The sequence below is a fragment of the Pseudophryne corroboree genome, chromosome 9 (genome assembly GCF_028390025.1).
Source record: "Pseudophryne corroboree isolate aPseCor3 chromosome 9, aPseCor3.hap2, whole genome shotgun sequence".
Classification (NCBI taxonomy): Eukaryota; Metazoa; Chordata; class Amphibia; order Anura; family Myobatrachidae; genus Pseudophryne; species Pseudophryne corroboree.
This window is the reverse complement of record NC_086452.1, coordinates 66,499,496-66,520,911: the sequence shown is the minus strand read 5'-3', so window position 1 is coordinate 66,520,911 and position 21,416 is coordinate 66,499,496. Positions and strand designations below refer to the sequence as shown.

The 21,416-nt window shown below is 42.8% G+C and overlaps 1 protein-coding gene across 2 annotated transcripts in view; it reads left to right on the top strand.

The window, feature by feature from the left end:
• The window catches only part of CCDC24 (coiled-coil domain containing 24), a 93,118-nt gene that overhangs the window by 14,252 nt on the left and 57,450 nt on the right, over positions 1 to 21,416 (top strand). For both annotated transcript variants that reach the window (XM_063938699.1, XM_063938698.1), the window contains one exon: positions 6,566 to 6,706. In XM_063938699.1, coding sequence (XP_063794769.1) covers positions 6,566 to 6,706 — 141 coding nt within the window. The remainder of the gene's footprint in view (positions 1 to 6,565; positions 6,707 to 21,416) is intronic.

Genomic DNA, 21,416 nt, shown 5'->3' with positions numbered 1-21,416 from the left:
GCTCTCCCCTGCACTGCACTACAGAAACAGGGTTAAAACAGAGAGGGGGGGCACTTATTTGGCGATATGTATATATATATTAAAATGCTATAAGGGAAAAACACTTATATAAAGGTTGTCCCTGTATAATTATAGCGTTTTTGGTGTGTGCTGGCAAACTCTCCCTCTGTCTCCCCAAAGGGCTAGTGGGGTCCTGTCCTCTATCAGAGCATTCCCTGTGTGTGTGCTGTGTGTCGGTACGTGTGTGTCGACATGTATGAGGACGATGTTGGTGAGGAGGCGGAGCAATTGCCTGAAATGGTGATGTCACTCTCTAGGGAGTCGACACCGGAATGGATGGCTTATTTAAGGAATTACGTGATAATGTCAACACGCTGACGACATGAGACGGCCGGCAAACAAATTAGTACCTGTCCAGGCGTCTCAAACACCGTCAGGGGCTGTAAAACGCTCATTTACCTCAGTCGGTCGACACAGACACGGACACTGACTCCAGTGTCGACGGTGTAGAAACAAACGTATTTTCCTTTAGGGCCACACGTTACATGTTAAGGGCAATGAAGGAGGTGTTACATATTTCTGATACTACAAGTACCACAAGAAGGGTATTATGTGGGGTGTGAAAAAACTACCTGTAGTTTTTCCTGAATCAGATAAATTAAATGAAGTGTGTGATGATGCGTGGGTTTCCCCCGATAGAAAATTATTGGCGGTATACCCTTTCCCGCCAGAAGTTAGGGCGCGTTGGGAAACACCCTTTAGGGTGGATAAGGCGCTCACACGCTTATCAAAACAAGTGGCGGTACCGTCTCCAGATAGGGCCGCCCTCAAGGAGCCAGCTGAGAGGCTGGAAAATTATCCTAAAAAGGTATATACACACATACTGGTGTTATACTGCGACCAGCGATCGCCTCAGCCTGGATGTGCAGCGCTGGGGTGGCTTGGTCGGATTCCCTGACTGAAAATATTGATACCCTTGACAGGGACAGTATTTTATTGACTATAGAGCATTTAAAGGATGCATTTCTATATATGCGAGATGCACAGAGGGATATTTGCACTCTGGCATCAAGAGTAAGTGCGATGTCCATATCTGCCAGAAGATGTTTATGGACACGACAGTGGTCAGGTGATGCAGATTCCAAACGGCACATGGAAGTATTGCCGTATAAAGGGGAGGAGTTATTTGGGGTCGGTCCATCGGACCTGGTGGCCTCGGCAACAGCTGGAAAATCCACTTTTTTTACCCCAAATCACATCTCAGCAGAAAAAGACACCGTCTTTTCAGCCTCAGTCCTTTCGTCCCCATAAGGGCAAGCGGGCAAAAGGCCAGTCATATCTGCCCAGGGATAGAGGAAAGGGAAGAAGACTGCAGCAGGCAGCCCATTCCCAGGAACAGAAGCCCTCCACAGCTTCTGCCAAGTCCTCAGCATGACGCTGGGGCCGTACAAGCGGACTCAAGTGCGGTGGGGGGTCGTCTCAAGAGTTTCAGCGCGTAGTGGGCTCACTCGCAAGTGGACCCCTGGATCCTACAAGTAGTATCCCAGGGGTACAGACTGGAGATTCGAGACGTCTCCCCCTCGCAGGCTCCTGATGTCTGCTTTACCAACGTCTTCCTCCGACAGGGAGGCAGTATTGGAAACAATTCACAAGCTGTATTCCCAGCAGGTGATAATCAAAGTACCCCTCCTACAACAAGGAAAGGGGTATTATTCCACACTATATTGTGGTACTGAAGCCAGACGGCTCGGTGAGACCTATTCTAAATGGGAAATCTTTGAACACTTACATACAAAGGTTCAAATCAAGATGGAGTCACTCAGAGCAGTGATAGCGAACCAGGAAGAAGGGGACTATATGGTGTCCCTGGACATCAAGGATGCTTACCTCCATGTCCCCAATTGCCCTTCTCACCAAGGGTACCTCAGGTTCGTGGTACGGAACTATCAGTTTCAGACGCTGCCGTTTGGATTGTCCACGGCACCCCGGGTCTTTACCAAAGTAATGGCCGAAATGATGATTCTTCTTCAAAGAAAAGGCGTCTTAATTATCCCTTACTTGGACGATCTCCTGATAAGGGCAAGGTCCAGAGAACAGTTGGAAGTCGGAGTAGCACTATCTCAAGTAGTTCTACGACAGCACGGGTGGATTCTAAATATCCAAAATCGCAGTCGTTTCCGACGACACGTCTGCTGTTCCTAGGGATGGTTCTGGACACAGTCCAGAAAAAGGTGTTTCTCCCGGAGGAGAAAGCCAGGGAGTTATCCGAGCTAGTCAGGAACCTCCTAAAACCAGGAAAAGTGTCAGTGCATCATTGCACAAGAGTCCTGGGAAAAATGGTGGCTTATTACGAAGCGATTCCATTCGGCAGATTCCACGCAAGAACTTTTCAGTGGGATCTGCTGGACAAATGGTCCGGATCGCATTTTCAGATGCATCAGCGGATAACCCTATCTACAAGGACAAGGGTGTCTCTCCTGTGGTGGTTACAGAGTGCTCATCTTCTAGAGGGCCGCAGATTCGGCATTCAGGATTGGATGCTGGTGACCACGGAGGCCAGCCTGAGAGGCTGGGGAGCAGTCACACAGGGAAAAAAATTTCCAGGGAGTGTGATCAAGTCTGGAGATTTTTCTCCACATAAATATACTGGAGCTAAGGGCAATTTACAATGCTCTAAGCTTAGCGAGACCTCTGCTTCAAGGTCAGCCGGTATTGATCCAGTGGGACAACATCACGGCAGTCGCCCACGTAAACAGACAGGGCGGCACAAGAAGCAGGAGGGCAATGGCAGAAACTGCAAGGATTTTTCGCTGGGCGGAAAATCATGTGATAGCACTGTCAGCAGTGTTCATTCCGGGAGTGGACAACTGGGAAGCAGACTTCCTCAGCAGGCACAACCTCCACCCGGGAGAGTGGGGACTTCATCGGGAAGTCTTCCACATGATTGTGAACCGTTGGAAAAGACCAAAGGTGGACATGATGGCGTCCCGCCTGAACAAAAAACTGGACAAGTATTGCGCCGGGTCAAAAGACCCTCAGGCAATAGCTGTGGACGTTCTGGTAACACCGTGGGTGTACCAGTCGGTGTATGTCTTCCCTCTTCTGCTTCTCATACCCAAGGTATTGAGAATTATAAGACGTAGAGGAGTAAGAACTATACTCGTGGCTCCGGATTGGCCAAGAAGGACTTGGTACCCGGAACTTCAAGAGATGCTCACAGAGGACTCATGGCCTCTGCCGCTAAGAAGGGACTTGCTTCAGCAAGTACCATGTCTGTTCCAAGACTTACCGCGGCTGCGTTTGACGGCATGGCGGTTGAACGCCGGATCCTAAGGGAAAAAGGCATTCCGGAAGAGGTCATTCCTACCCTGGTCAAAGCCAGGAAGGAGGTGACCGCACAACATTATCACCACATGTGGCGAAAATATGTTGCGTGGTGTGAGGCCAGGAAGGCCCCATGAAGAAATTTCAACTCTGTCGTTTCCTGCATTTCCTGCAAACAGGAGTGTCTATGGGCCTCAAATTGGGGTCCATTAAGGTTCAAATTTCGGCCCTGTCGATTTTCTTCCAGAAAGAATTGGCTTCAGTTCCTGAAGTCCAGAAGTTTGTCAAGGGAGTACTGCATATACAACCCCCTTTTGTGCCTCCAGTGGCACTGTGGGATCTCAACGTAGTTCTGGGATTCCTAAAATCACATTGGTTTAAACCGCTCAAATCTGTGGATTTGAAATATCTCACAGGGAAAGTGACCATGCTGTTGGCCCTGGCCTCGGCCAGGCGAGTGTCAGAATTGGCGGCGTTTGTCTCAAAAAAGCCCATATCTGATTGTCCATTCGGACAGGGCAGAGCTGCGGACTCATCCCCAGTTTCTCCCTAAGGTGGTGTCAGTGTTTCACCCGAACCAGCTTATTGTGGTACCTGCGGCTACTAGGGACTTGGAGGACTCCAAGTTGCTAGATGTTGTCAGGGCCCTGAAAATATAGTTTCCAGGACGGCTGGAGTCAGGAAAACTGACTTGCTGTTATCCTGTATGCACCCAACAAACTGGGTGCTCTTGCTTCTAAGCAGACGATTGCTAGTTGGATGTGTAGTACAATTCAGCTTGCACATTCTGTGGCAGGCCTGCCACAGCCAAAATATGTAAATGCCCATTCCACAAGGAAGGTGGGCTCATCTTGGGCGGCTGCCCGAGGGGTCTCGGCTTTACAACTTTGCCGAGCTGATACTTGGTCAGGGGCACACCCTGACTGAGGAGGACCTGGAGTTCTCTCATTCGGTGCTGCAGAGTCATCCGCACTCTCCCGCCCGTTTGGGAGCTTTGGTATAATCCCCATGGTCCTGACGGAGTCCCCAGCATCCACTTAGGACGTCAGAGAAAATAAGAATTTACTTACCGATAATTCTATTTCTCGTAGTCCGTAGTGGATGCTGGGCGCCCATCCCAAGTGCGGATTGTCTGCAATACTTGTACATAGTTATTGTTACAAAAATAGGGTTATTATTGTTGTGAGCCATCTTTTCAGATGCTCCGCTGTTATCATGCTGTTAACTGGGTTCAGATCACAGGTTATACGGTGTGATTGGTGTGGCTGGTATGAGTCTTACCCGGGATTCAAAATCCTTCCTTATTGTGTACGCTCGTCCGGGCACAGTATCCTAACTGAGGCTTGGAGGAGGGTCATAGGGGGAGGAGCCAGTGCACACCACCTGATCCTAAAGCTTTTACTTTTGTGCCCTGTCTCCTGCGGAGCCGCTAATCCCCATGGTCCTGACGGAGTCCCCAGCATCCACTACGGACTACGAGAAATAGAATTATCGGTAAGTAAATTCTTATTTTTTGTCTTTTTTGTTATTATGTCCAGTGTATTTCCCCAGTTCTATTAGTCGGTGTTGCAGCTTGTTTACAATACAACCATTTATTAGTCCTGTCATGTGACCTGAACAGCAAATAGCTGGAGTAAGACATAGATAAGAAGTTTGTGGCTGCAGGATATCCATTAAGTAATCACTTGAGGGATTTTACCTGCTTCACTAGTGTCTAATCTCTTTATCCTCTTGGTGGTAATTTAAACCAGGTAGATTTAATTAATTGACTTGCAAAGTCTAGATGAGAGTCACAGACATACATGCTGTACATATATATACATAGGGTAGAATTACTTCTGGATAATAATGGGGGTCAGCCCACACAAGCACAAATACCGTATGTCTATTTTCCGGTGTGGACATAAAAGTTTTTTTTGCATGGAATAAAATGGAAACTTTACTGATAACCAGTTATAGGAAGCCTATGATTCTCCAGTGAGTGTAGAACTAAAAGTCACAACATGCAGAGGCGTCACTAGGGGGGGTTCTGGGGGTGTGGACTGCACCCGTGTGTCACCCTTCCATGAGGTGACGCCAATATGCCGGTTTTCAGCAGTGACCAGGATCCGGTTGCAGCACTGTGGTCTAGCTTCTGGCACTGAGGAGGAGCCGGCAGTGCAGGCAGTCTCCGTGGATAGCCAAGCATCCCCAGAGAAATGTAAATGGGGGCTTCCCGTGAGGTTACGCCCTCTTCTTGGATACGCACGCTAGGTGTCACTGACCCTAGTGCTGCAATTGGCAGCATGCACCGACTTCAGACTTTACCACAGGCTGCCTACCTTTGTAGATTACTTGTTACTGAGAACTAGAGCAGAGATAATGTGTATTGTCATTTCTGTAGGATTGTAATTATCTTTGTGCAGTTTATAGAGTTAAAGCCAATGGGGTCTATTCATAAAAGTGTGGAGAAGTGAGCCAGGGGAGAAGTTGCCCATGGCAACCAATCAGCTGCTCTGTATCATTTTATAGTATGCAAATTACAAATGTTACTTCAATGCTGATTGGTTGCCATGGGCATCATATCCACTGGCTCACTTCTCCACACTTTCCACTGTTTCAGGAATAGACCCCAATGCAGTGGTTTCCAAACTTTTTTGAATCACGGCGCCCTAGAATATCAGAATTTTTTTCACGGCACCCCTAGGCCAAAAATTTCTTATTGAGAAATTTAGAAAGACATTTTACATTAAGTAGATCACGTTTATATGTCATCCTTAGGGTCAGTTGTGTGGTGAGGGACAAGATTTGCTTCTGTTTGGCCACATATTTTATGACTGGCAGCCACCAGCACTGGTTTTGCCTATTATATTGACCATGAATAATTTGAATTGGTCCTGGACCACCAACCCAGGGCACCCCTGCAAGTGTCCCAGGGCACCCCAGGGAGCCACGGCACACAGTTTGGGAACCTCTGCCCCAATGTCTGATTGCTAAAAGAAACACCAATGTTTTTCCTTTATACCAATTCTCAGGAATGTCCCCGATGCTGACCTATCTGTGTGGGGTTTGTACGATCTTTCCTTGTTTTCCTGTATTTTCCCAAGGTGTCCCGTTGGAAATTATTGCATACTCTCTATAAAGCGCTGTGTAATGTGGTGGCATTGTTTCAGTAAATAATCATCATAATAGTTGTACTGACACAAGCAGACACATTGTGGAACAGTATATACAGTATATCACCAGCTCATCATTGTCACAGGGACGAGGACCAGGCCCTACTGAAATATAACCCGGAGGTGGTGAGTTATGTGACGGGGATGGAACAGCCAGACAGCCGAGCGCAGTCCAGGAGAAGCGGATGGAGCCGACCATCATCCGGGGTCAGAGCAAGTGATGAGCGGTAAGTATGGGCACACACAGGGTTGCACAGTGGTTAGCATTACACACAGTGCACAGTGGTTAGTATTATAGACACACACACACACACACACACACACACACACACACACACACACACACACACACACACACGCACACACACACACAGTGGCTTGGTATTATATATACACACACATACACAGTGGCACAGTGGTTAGCATTAAAACACGGTAGCACAGGAGCAGAATTACTGCCTCACAGCACAGTGCCATGGATTCTGTCTGTTCTGGAGAGTGTATGTATTTCTTCCGGGTCCTCCAGTTTTTTCCTCTCAGATCTAAAAAATACACTTCTAAAAGTATATGGTATAGAACTTTAGACTGTAAGCTATATGGGGCAGGGACTGATATCCGTGATTCTTTGCATAATATGCTGGTTACTAGTAATAATTTCTGGCACTGTGAATGATGCACACAACACATGAATAAATGCTTCTTATGCCAGCAGCAAGTGTGTATATATATATATACTTTATGGGGGTCATTCCGAGTTGATCGCCAGCTGCATTTGTTCGCTGTGCAGCGATGAGGCAAAAAAATCGGCACTTCTGCACATGCGTATGCGGCGCAATGCACACGCGGGAAGTAATATTACCACGAACTATGTAGTTTCACACAGGGTCTAGCAAGGCTTTTCAGTCGCACTGCTGGCCGCAGAGTGATTGACAGGAAAGGGGCGTTTGTGGGTGTCAACTGACCATTTTCAGGGAGTGATCGAGCAAACGCAGGCGTGCCCGGAAAAACGCAGGCGTGGCTGGCCAAATGCAGGGCGTGTTTGTGACGTCAAATCAGGAACTGAACAGTCTGAAGTGATCGCAAGCGCTGAGTAGGTCTGAAGCTACTCTGAAACTGCTCGAAATTATTTTATGGAAAAAGACAATATACACTATCAAGGGAGCGCTTAAATCGTATTGGATTTTAAATATATTTATTTTGTTTTGTTCATATTCCTTTTATAACATAAAACATAAAACCATATGTAGATACAAATTGATATATTCAAATAATCCGATCCACATGCAATATCCACATACAAGAACTCCTATAAAATTGCCCTTTAAAAATAATAAAAAATGTCCATGAGTTGTCTTTTGTATATATACTTAATAGCAATTGCTACATGAACAGCTGTTCCTTGTAAGTACCGGAATGTAAAGTGCAGTTTATTGATTTTAGCCACTTTGATCCAATTATTAGAGTTTATCAGGGGGAGAGCGCTGTGTATTGTGCTGTCCACAGCGGTATGCTACGACCCCAATTAGTATATCGTCATATTGAAACTCTTTAGCCGGAATAAAGGTGTAGATCAGTAGCTTCACTCACTTGTGAGCTTACTTGTTGCTAACAGGGAGAGTCCGCTATGTTGATTATTAGCTGCGGCAATGCACTTCACCCCTGTGTTGTCTAGCAACTGTGTAAATCACTGGTTACTCACGGCTGCAGCGGCTTTGAAATAGACAGGGTGCGGACCTCCTTTGCTCGGTCTCGCTATAGCCTTTGCCCTGTTTGATGGTTTTTCGGTGCTCACTGGAACTGGATAACAGCGGGCAGTAGCTTGCAGATGCTGGTGCCTTCCTTACGCGTTTCTCCGCTAAATAGGCTGGCGGTTTCGTCAGAGGATATTCTAAACAGCAGCATTGGTGTGGTTTTTATAGGACAATGGACCAATCGGAATGCTAATGTCATTAATTAGACACAGCTGTTGTCTAAACCACTACATATGTTTGGAACACGTATTTATCATTTAAAAAACACACATCATAAACAGTTCATCAATTCAGCATTTAAACTTTTCTTGGTGGTATAGTTATAAACCGCATACAATAGCTGCTTAAAAAATAAAAATATATAAAAACAGATACAAATAGAAACTGACCAGGAGATATAGTGAACAATTCCATTATAGATTTAACATATCCTAAAACCACATTGGATTTAAGAGAAACACTTGTGGCTCAGAGGGAATACAGCCGACCACTTATTCACATAGACCCGGGTTCAAATCCGGACAAACTCATCTTGGTCTTATATATAAAAATTATTATCTAGTAACACTAAATTATTAGTACAACACTTTTTACTAGCTAAATTCAGGAAATTATTGCAGTACACCTACTACTCTTATTTCTCTTTAGCATATTGATACCAAATATTTATATGCTTATGTGTACAAATATGTGTCAATTATGTGTCTGTTTAGCTTTTCACAACCTAACTCCATACAACAGCACACTCTAATTTAACCTATCAGGCACAGCAGATATCTGTTGTAAATTATATTTGCCCTAAAGATAAAATCTTAATAAGAGCAAAATAACTCTCCAAAAATAGAGGGAAATAGATTAGATTTATGAAAGTACCTAATTGTTGTTATCCTCAAATATCGGAATCTTAAGATACTGATTATATTTACTATTTCTTGATTAAATGTATGAGCTTCTTCTTTAGCACCTAGGAGATATAGAACTATATCCTACCTAATACTTTTGGCCATTCAATTACCAATATTATTCAATTCGACATTCTCGTTGAGACCCTCCGGTATAAGGGTCCCCAACGAGAATATCCAATATGCCTCCCTAGTGCATAACCGATTAAACCTATCCCCCCCTCGTGATGTGGGAGCTATATGTTCTATTCCTTGTACTTTCAATACCCCAACATCACCCCCATGACAATAGGTAACATGTCGTGAAAGACTATGTTTACAATTCTTTTTTATTACATTTCTCCTGTGCTCGAGAAACCTCGTGTTTAAACTTCTAATTGTCCGCCCTACGTATTGTTTCTTACATATACATGTAACGAGATAGATAACGTATGAATGTTGACAATTGATTAGTGTCTCTATTTCAAACGTATTACCCAAAGAAAAGGACTCAAAGGTCAAACTTTTATTAATAATGTGAGAACAGGTCAAACAGTTCTTTCTTCCACACTTGTAGCAACCTCGTAATTTCGTTAACCAATTTTCAGTTCTAGTAGTATCAATACCTTGATTATGAAAAAAGCTTGGTGAAATCGCATTTTTTATGGTCTTAGCCTTACGGAAAACTACCCCCACTGATTCTCCTAAACATGGGTTCAGTACCTTGTCTAATTTCAAGATTTCAAAGTTCTTATGTAGAACTTTTTTAATTTCATTTGAATCTATATTATATTTAGTTATGAAGGGGAGTATCCTATTATCATAACTCTTTGTTTTATTTGTAATAATATTAGTATTTGTTTTAATAATAGAGTCTTGTGTGGTACTAATCGATGGTTTAGACAAAAGAGAGCTTCTATCTCTATTTTTCACTTTCTCTAAGGATTCTTCTAACAATCTGGGGGGATATCCTTGATCAATCAAGGCTTCAGTTATTATAGCAGCATGTTTCTGAAATTCTGGTTCTTCAGTACAATTTCTCTTCATCCTCAAATATTGTCCCACTGGTATATTATCTTTCCATTTGTGATGATGACAACTTGTGTAGTTTAAATAGTTGTTACATTCAACTTCCTTCCTAAATGTTTCCGTTATTATGGTATTTTCCCTGACAGAGAGAGCAACATCCAGATAAGCAATATGTGATGAGTGACAAGAGTGTGTGAATTTTAGCCCAAACGTGTTAGAATTAATATAAGATATAAAAGAAGAAACACTAGATTCCCCATCCCAAATAATAAAAAGATCATCAATGTACCGACCATAGAGCACCAAGTTCGACACATATGGACCCCCCCAAATATATTTTTCTTCGAAGAGGCCCATATACAAATTAGCAAAACTCGGGGCGAACTTGGTGCCCATGGCGGTACCGTGCACTTGCAAGAAAAACTGTGAATTAAACAAAAAATAGTTATGTGTTAAAATATATTCAATTGATTCCAATACAAACTCACGTCGCCCGGGCATCATACCCACATCGGAACTAAGGTAATGGCGACATGCCTCAATACCCTCACCGTGTGGTATATTTGTGTAGAGTGATTCTACATCACAGGTTAAAAAGACATAATTGGGTCGCCATTCAATACCACTCACCAGATTTAAAAAATGAGTGGTGTCCCTGATGTAGGACCGAAGGCCCACGACGTGAGTTTGTAAAAAGGAGTCAACGAATTCAGATAGATTTGAAGTGAGGGACCCAACACCTGAAATTATGGGACGACCAGGTGGTGCTACCAAAGACTTGTGAATTGTGGGGAGGTGATAATATGTGGGGATAATTGGGTGTGAATTGAAAAGATACAATTGCTCATCTTTGGTAATTGCTCTCTCTGACAGGGCACCACTTAAAAGTAACCAAAGTTCTTGCATATATTTTTCAGTGGGATTCCCTCTCAATTTATGATAATATTCTTGATTAGATAGTTGTCTTTCAGCTTCTTCTAAATATGATGATTTATCTTGTATTACAACCACCCCTCCCTTATCCGCATTTTTAATAATTATATTGGGATCTTGTTTCAAGGATCGTAAGGCTCGGCGTTCATTTATATTCAAATTATCTTTCCTTCCCTTACCCTTTCTCTTCTTATCACATAATAAACGAAAATCCTTTAAGGTTGATGTATAAAAGGTTTCGATATATGCACTACGATGTTGTAGAGGATAAAATTCAGATCTTTTCTTAAATAGCCTACTACTTGTTATATTCTCTACTATGTCAAAGACCTTTACTTGTTGTGTTTCTGTTGGAGCTTCTTCTTCTCCATTCTCGTACAGCAAAGAGTTTAATATGAGTAGGCCATTCTCATCCTCCTTATTAAGTATTATAGGTATACCTTCAATTTCCTTATTCTTAAGAGTTTTATTCATAAAGTATCTCTTACGACAAAGGTCTCTTGTAAACTTGTTTAGTGCTACAAATAATTCAAATATATCAGGTTTTACTGAAGGTGCAAATTTTAAGCCCTTGGCTATCACTGCTTTTTCGTGTTCAGTCAAAACTCTAGTTGATAAGTTATATATACCTTTATTTCTCAACCTAGTTTTACGCTTTTGGCGTTGTACCTTCTGTCCTCCTCTACACCCCCTAGTTCTTCTCTTGATCTTTTGGGGGTGATCGCTTGTAGAGATTCGAATCTGTTTTGTGTTTCCCATTTTGATCTTTCCCTTTCCCTTTGTCCTAAAAAAACCTTAGATACCTCATCTTTCTCTCTATACTGATTCCCTTTTTCTGCCATTTTAGTTTCTTTTGGTCTCGCTCCTCTCTCTTCAAATACCCCTTTATCATTCATATACTGACCTGAATTACCTCTACTCTGATAGGTTTGATAATTGTCTCTTACTTCTCCCTTTCTTCCAACTTCCTGTCTTTGTCCTCTTACTGACTCCTGGCATCTTTGATCTGATACACCCCTACTCTGACCACTATACCTGTTACTTCCCTCTGAGTGATTATTTCTGGTCATTGGAGTCCTATCTCGTTCGTTCCTATATTTGGAATATTTATTATAATTATTATTACTCCTTGATCTAATCCTTTTATAATACATATTCTCTCCCTCTCTCTTATTATAGGTCCTGACTCGACCAGACCTGTAATCATTATTATCTCTTTCCAGTTTTTTCTTTTTAAAGATAATTAGTGAATGCTCAAATTCGTTGATTCTATTATTGAGTACCCCATCACGTTCTATAAATTCTTTACTATTTTCATGGGGTTTAAGGAGTTCTTGAATTTTCTCTATCTCAACTGAGATTTTATGAACTTTTTCTTTCCTAAATTTAATCAATAATTTAATCAAGGAAAATGAGCAATTGTCCAAAATCTCATTCCATTCATTTGTCAAAACTGAATCATCCTTGAATGAGCAAGATTTGAATACCCGTAAACCTCTTGGAATTTCTTTTGTCTCTAGATATTTGTTTAATGTTTCTTGATCCCACCAATGGCGTGTCTCTGCTTTTAACAAGGATTCTAACTCATTAAACAATTTACCCAATTCTGGAACATCACTTTCACCCTTGATAAAGCTAAATATTTATCTTATATAAAACCCTTTATGAGGTCTAAGAACACTGTATGCTATTTACGTATGGAGTACCGTAAGGGTACGCACGTTGCGTAACAATCGCTTAGCCGTGGTCGAGACGCTCAAGCGTCACGTTCGCTCACGGCCAAGAGATCACAGGCAGGCACGCTATTGGCTGCTGACTAACGTAATGATTCGCTATAGCGTAGCGGACGCTCGGGACCACGAGGAGATCACCAGCGGCGCAGACGCTCACAATGTTAAACCTTTATATCTAAACCATAAACAACGTATTATACAGCAAAACCTTAGTGTAATGATAGAGTGTAGATGCAACCTTGTGTAGCCTGCTTATCTTAAAAGCTGTTCGAGCGTCACTGACGCTCTGAAAATACTTAACACTATGAGAAATACACAGATACCTGGGCTTAGGGTCCAACGCCTTATATATATATTATGAATGTTATACTTGCAAAAGAATTAATACAATACAAGTCATACACTACAATATAACATAGACTAACTAACCAGATAACTACACAGGAAATACAATACAATACTATTACGTTTAAGAGAATACGAGAGAAAGAGGAGAGAGAGTGAGAGAGAGAGAGAGATATGGAGAGATATGGCTCAGAATAACAAGGAAGACAATATGATTGCGGAGAAAAACTTACGCACAAAGGGGAACGATCGCATGCGCCTCTGGACATCCAGCTCCCGATTATCAGCAATGAGAACCGTTGAAGAGTGAGCTGGATGTGATCGGCTTGTCTATTTATGCCCCACACACAATACAATTCAATGGTCCCTACAATCTCATTGTTCATTGGACACAGGAATTCCTCCTCGCATTATAACAAAAGGTCATAGGTTAATTCATACAGGTGGGCTGTGACAATTTCCAACTGCTCAGGTGGGTGGGAAACTAGGTTTCCCGCCGCATGGATAAGTAAGTGCAAATAATAGTAAATGGACATAAACTTCTTATGTCCATAACTATTCGCACGAGCGATTAATTCGCTTCAAACCAACATCGGAATATTGCTAATTAAATACTCTTCCGATGGATACTAAACACCACTGTATTACTCCTGTCTGACCCTTCGTATCAAACAAAGAGGGATTTCTCTGTCCATGAACATTCTACATTAACCAAACTTTCAGATTCTATCAAAGGGACCATAATCTACAAAATACATTATATGGTGAAAATATGTAACGAACGAGTCGCCCGCTAGACGCATACAATCTCTACCGTAAATGCGCATACCGTGCGCCTGCGGGTGCCCGCAACAGCGAGTATGCGCACGTACGGGAGAGCGCACGCATGCGCAGCAGGGACACATATGAGGTGCAAATATGGCAGTGTGCATAGTGATATTTTTCTGACTTTGACAGTCCACCCTTTGGCAGTCAACAATAACTGCCACTTCCTAAAACATTTCAAAACGAGAAAAATATATGTCAGGGGTTAATATATTTCCATGGTTGGGTAAGGGAGGAGAGAGGAGAAGGTGTGAAGAGGGTATGACCTAGTGGGATAGTAGAAGCATGTGTGTATGAATCCATGTTTGGGGGGTCATGTATCATCGTGCCGTACGTGTTTTAAATCAAGCTTCGAGGTATTGCGAAGTATACATTTGAATTCCTTCTTATCCCGTGGTACGGGTCTGTGGATGGGCTGTCAAACTTTACCGAGCTCTTTTCGGCTGTGGTTGTAACAAAATGGGGAGCACATTTTAGTTGATGATACATGAATGGGGGAATATGTGATTGCTGATATCTGTGCCTGTATTCCCTATCGCCTATGTGTGTCATTACCTGAAGGTTGTAGAGATGAAGAAAAGACATAATTACGGTAAATGCAGTGGTATTCTATGTCAGGTTAATGAACATTTGTCGGTTGAAGTCTTGTTCGGTGTCTGTTGAATGCAGTCTTCTTTGTGCTTTTGCCAAAAGGCGTGTGGGCAAAAAGCTTTGTCAATGTCCATAGGCTTACAAAAGTGTTGGGCTAGCGTAATTTTAAAATTTCTAGGGAAACTGGGGGTCTATGGCATTGTTCATCAAATCTCTGTGTATAAGGTTGTCAAAACTTCTTCTTTAATCCATCAGTTGTCTGTATACAGGATCATCAAATTCCTCGTCAAAAGTGGGTCTTTTTACCTTGGAAAAACCAGAAAAACAGGTGAAAGAAACGGACCGTAGAAATCGCATTTTCATCACATCATTGTTTCTACATTTGGGTCATAAATTAAATCCATTGGTATTACAGTTTCCTCACTCCTTAAACTCATCACCCTGGTACTTCGTTTGCACTTCATTAAAGCCTGACCGCATCTAAATATCAAGCCAATTGATATGACAACACCTAAGATACATAGGAGAAACTTCCCAACATTCATTATGACTCCTTGAGCCCATTTTCCTAAACCAGAGAACCAATTTCGCGGGTTCAACCATGACACCCAACCAGTCAGCTTATTACCTACAGCAGCAAGAGTGAGATTGTGTCTCCTGCGAAATTCCCACTTCAATTGGAGAATATCGTCCATCTTTTGGTCTATGACCTCGACCGGGTCCTCGGTACTATTCGTTATATAAGTGCAGCATTTCACGCCGTACTGCGTTGCCAGTGTGACGCAATATCCGCCTGTCACTGCTGTGAGGTAATTGAGAACCATTCTATGCTGTACCAGTTCTGTTTTATAAGCTTGAAGTTCTCTTCCAGTATACCTGAACGTGTCATCATACATTTCTGTGATATTGTCTAACAAATTTGCGAGCGCAGATATGTTTTTATAATTCAACACTCCTCTGGCGGTGCGAGTGAAATCTAACGCGATTAGAAACTGAATCCCGGTGGATTCATGGATCATGTCAGAGGCCGGATGCTCTGTTCTTTCTATCAGGTGCCGTTTAACTACGTGCTCGTAATGGGTGTGAGTATAAGGAGCTTGGGCAACACGGTGAATATCTTTCATTTTGGCATGTGATACAGTCATTACCTCAGGCAGTACTTTTCCAATATAACACAATCCTTCAGAGTTTGGGGCAAGCCACTTATACGCCTTCATCGGGGAGAACATATGGGACGGAGTAGGACATAACCATATTACACATCTTCCATGTGAAATCTCCTAACCCTAATGCTCCCATCTGTTTAGTACACGTATCAGTTTGTACGATATGTGCACAGTATCCTGGTGATACCTCTCCAACTCTCGTAATCCTACTTCCTAGGGTATACCTATATCGGAAAGATTTTTCTCTACTGGCTATGTGGCGTATAAGCTCTGTATCTGTAGGCATTCTATCTGCTCTATATGAAAAGGTCATGGTTTGGTTGCTCCATGACACTTCCCAACTTCCCGGCTTTCGGGGATTGGTAATGTTAAAACATATTAGGGATCTATCCACATGATATTGGTGGAGCTTCAAACTAGGAGGACTGGAGATATTAAACCTCCTGTCCACCGGTCTCCCACCCTTTAGCTCAAGTACCTCCCCTATCGTTAAAGGAAATGGTACTAGTCCTGATTTGCTATGACCTTGAGGTACTTGAGAGCATACCCAACAATCTGTTTGATTTAACACACTACCCACTAAGGAGTGATAGTCACTCAATGGATGCCGGTCCATGTGGATGTTAAAACTGGATTGGCATTTCTTAATGCACCCATCCTCAACTACGTTGTCACAAAACCTACAGATACAGTTTTCTTCAGCTAACAATGTTTACAAATAACCTGGCTGCTAGATCGTTTCCGGTACTCGCCTTTTGCTTGGTGGTTGTGTTGCTATTGGAAATTTACACCTCCGTCTCAGTCATCGGAACCTTTCTAGATCCTTTTTCGACCTCCCTGGTACTCTCGCCGGAACAGACTGCTCTGGTCAACATCATGGTCAACAGGAAAATCCATATCACAGTCTCTTTGGGCAAGTCCATCTTACAGGAGGAGAAAAGAAGAAATTTGTAATGGGGGTACAGAAAAACAGTTTGAGGGGGAGAGAAACTTGTTACGATAATAAGTTCTCTAGTCTTGTTGTTCTTCTTGTTCTGCTGTCATCTCAAAGGTGCTGTCTCTCAGTCTTCCAAACGAACATTCTGGTGATGCAATATTCCTTCCAAACCAGCGATCTTTCTGTAAGGAGCAAAAATCTTGCATTACCATTTGTCTAACTGAGGTGTGACATACCATCTTTAAAACATAAAAACATGGGTGAGAAGAGGGAGAGGAAAAAAAACAACAAGAGGGAGAGAGAACCGTTCATATATGTATATATCACATAAATCAACAATAAACAACAACAGGGAAAAACATTTTTTTTCAAACATTTTTAAAACATTGTCAGATCATCAGGCTGTCATATCTACATGTCCAATGGTTTCCTTGCGCAGTCCCTCCCACCAGCACCTCCATACTCCTCTGTATCTGGCCAGGATACATTGATGTGGGTAGGTCATGCTGGGGTTTGGTAGACTTCTGCAAAGACCAAGCAGATATGCAATGTTTGAGTCCTACCAATAATCGTCAGAGATGGGGAGAGAGAGAAAGAAACATTTCACAGATACATTTACAACGTTTCACCCGGTCATTCCTGTGTCTTCAGGGAATGACCTCCCAATTTATTAACTGTTACCTCAGGCTTACCATCAGTCCTAATGATCACCTTTCCTGACTACATATCATGGGTGTGGCTCAAAATTCTTCCTATATGATCCCTGATTGTAATTTGGTGTGTCATTTTCATTGTCTAGGGGGTCTGACCTTACGTGGGATGTTACAGTTACTGGCATAATGCCCTTCTCTTTTACAACGATAACAAACCCTGGGCTTCCTCCATGTGTCAGTAAAATGGGGCCTTGGTTGATTTGATGCCTCCTCAAACGCTTGGATGCTCATCACCATCAACCGTTTTCCCTGTACTTCCCTGCTTCCTTGGATATCATGGTTATGTTGTTGTCTAGGGGACTGATGTGACTTTTGTCTACTTCCTGATCTACAATCTCTTGCATAATGGCCTTCCTTCTGGCAATTATAACAGATTTCCACTTTTAAATTTCTCGCAGGGGTTTGGGGCTTATGCTGGAGTGGTCTTGTGGTTAGGGCCTGTATACTTGCGGCCATTAACTTATCACTTTGTGACTCCCTGTGCCTGGTGATATTTCGATCATGATCAATAGCGGCCTCTCTTAATGCGGCCACTGAGATATTTCTCCAGTTTGGGTTGGTGATCTGTATCCTTGTTCTCAACACTTCCTTTAAACCATCCATTAGCACAGATACTGCTACTTCTCTGTGCGGTGCACTTGTTTCAATGTTTTCTATACCCGTATACCTAGTCATGTCCTGTAATGCCCGATGGAAATAATTAGAAGTACTTTCCCCTTTGTTTTGTCTTATGGAGAAGATTTTGTTCCACTCGACAATGGCTGGGAAATATACTTCCAACTGTTGGTTTATCTGCTTAATACATTCCTGATTGTGTTCCTCCGTACAAGGTACCTCCGTGTCTAATTTACAATCAGCAATAAATTTCGCAGGGTCAACACTGGAGGGCAAACATGCCCTCAGCACTGTACGCCACTCTTTGTTGGTGGGTTCTGTGGAGTTTCCTAGTTCTTTAACAAACCTTTGACATGCAACTAGATTTTTCCTAGGATCAGGAAATTCAGACATAATTGATCTCAATTCGGTCCGGGACCAGGGACAGCGCATTGCACTGTCCTGGACGGGAATGGTTCCCTGATCGTCAGTCTTCCCATTGGGGACTGTGATCACCCTGACAGGACTAAACTCAATTACATCACCTTGTTTTGGTCTTACAATATGGGGTACATTTGTTTGTGCGTGATATAAAACATTGTACGTACCTGTGGACACGACCTCACCTGAGGTTAGGGGGTTTGATTATTGCCTTTACCGATTTGGTCGCGTCCACCTGGATGTCTTGTGTGATGGCTGCTGGAAGAGGTGCCGACATCGTGTTGGGTTCACTTTCTTGCTCGTATTCCTGAGGGAAGTTTGACATGGGGTGCAACTTGCACGGGTTAATAGTTGTACATTTAACAGCATTACAATTATCATTGTTATGTTTATTACACTTATTCTTATCATCCATACTACAGTTGCTAAGTGCGTTTTTATTGTTCAACATTGTGCCTTTCTCCGCAACCATAATCCTCTCCATTGCCATATCTCTCCTCCCAAGATGAGAGTCAGATATGTCAGTTAACTCTCTTTGCAATTCTCTTTCCTGTTGCCATAACTGCAAATAATCATAATGTTTGATCCGTCTCTTTGCTGGTTTAATAAGACCTATCCTTCTCCTTAAATTTTGCAACACTTCTGGGCTAAAGCTACCTATTCTTGGGAATTTCTCCCCGTCATGTACAGTCATTCTCTCCCATTCATCACATAAAATTTCTGTGTGTCTTCCGTATTTTTCACACATTACATACCTTGCCGACCCGACTGGTCGGTTTACAGAATCAACCCGAACCGAGGTTGATCGCCCCCTTCCTGAACAACTGGCCCCCATAATTTGCAGGTGTTGCTTGCTCTACCTCTGACCTTTATATCAGGGTGTTCAGCGAACCCTTACAAAAAACCAAAATATTCAAAGATAGGTTGACGGTGAAGTTTACCGAGCACCTCACTCACTCGCCCACGCCGACCAATATGCCCACACACTGATATAGTGCTGGCGTACTCGACCCAGGGCCCCTATTAACCTTAGTTTACTGGAACATGTAGGTATGATCCGAAGAGCATTAACCCTTTCCAGTAAAGGTGGGGTTGTCGGATAGTTCTAGAGTGACCAGCGAACTTCCCTTTTTGAAAAAATAAAAAATTACCCAAATCACGTTAGAATGTACAAATAGCGTTTGTGACCGGGTTTGTACACAAATGGTACTGGTCAGGTTACTAACTAATGCACACAATTACGTGCGGTACAGTCGTTCAGCACATAAGCAACTAATCTTATGTACGGAGCGACCAGTGGAATCGACATTCGGCAGCTGCGAATTCCTTCAGCCTGAGCTTTTATGGCCTATATGGGTGTTGCACCAACCCTTCTTGGTGTTGTGCCTTGTCTCTATAGCGGACTTCTTTGTACCTAGACCTCCTGGTCTGTTATATGACCTCCTGGTCTGACCTCCTGGTCTGCTATACCTCCTGGTCTGACCTCCTGGTCTGCTATACCTCCTGGTCCGCTACACTCTAATGCTCAAATTTTATGTTTAACCAGAGATGCCTCCCTAGCCACCGTGCATGTCACTTACACGTATGTACCTTCACGAGAACTCGATGATTTCTGTGGTTCAATCCCCAAAATTGTAAAAACAAACACTCACTCACCACATATACACTTTTGTTTCTATTTCTATTTCTGCGCAGAAATTTTCTTTAAACCAGATGTGTTGTTAATTTGGAGAAGGATCTGTTAATTTAAATTTCGGATATTAAAATAGATTTGCGCTATTTATCGCCTATTGCGCTATTTATCGCCTGTTGCGCTATTTATCGCCTGTTGCGCTATTTATCACGTTGCCACCTTTTCGCTTGTTAAAAATCAACACTATCGTGTGACTTGAGTTACGTGGGCGTACGCAGACGCTCCGTTGCGTAATTTACGCTGCGTGCGTCGGCCTTTGCGTACGCGAGTCTCAGCCCTTTGTTAGAGACACGTGTACACAAAACCAATGTCCACCGTAACACAATGTACACGTTTATCAATGTAGATGATCCTCGATCCTCTACTGAACCCCACACCAATCTCTCCTTGTACCTTTAGGTAGAGCTGCGTGTGTGCTTTACACTTTATACACTTTATCCCTTAATGCATTACTTTTACACTTTAACTATGAAATAGCGACAAATCTCTCTTAGCACGTTTTATCAATTTATAAAATGGCAAACAGGAGAGTGATATATGAAAATACACGAAAAAGAAATGCAGATATGCGTGTGTGCGTACGCAAGATAGAAATAAACAGTTTTAAAAGACACTAGCGTGTTGTTCTTACCTCCGGTTCCGGATTCCCTCAGCACCCTTTACTAAGCGAAGCAGACGTTTATCCCGTCAGCACTGCGAAGAATATGATCTCCCGCCCTTTGCTGATGGATAATGTCTGCTGAAATTACCTAGCAGAGATATGTGAAGGACAGGACGAGCCGCCAATTGATAAAGCTAAATATTTATCTTATATAAAACCCTTTATGAGGTCTAAGAACACTGTACGCTATTTACGTATGGAGTACCGTAAGGGTACGCACGTTGCGTAACAATCGCTTAGCCGTGGTCGAGACGCTCAAGCGTCACGTTCGCTCATGGCCAAGAGATCACAGGCAGGCACGCTATTGGCTGCCGACTAACGTAATGATTCGCTATAGCGTAGCGGACGCTCGGGACCACGAGGAGATCACCAGCGGCGCAGACGCTCACAATGTTAAACCTTTATATCTAAACCATAAACAACGTATTATACAGCAAAACCTTAGTGTAATGATAGAGTGTAGATGCAACCTTGTGTAGCCTGCTTATCTTAAAAGCTGTTCGAGCGTCACTGACGCTCTGAAAATACTTAACACTATGAGAAATACACAGATACCTGGGCTTAGGGTCCAACGCCTTATATATATATTATGAATGTTATACTTGCAAAAGAATTAATACAATACAAGTCATACACTACAATAT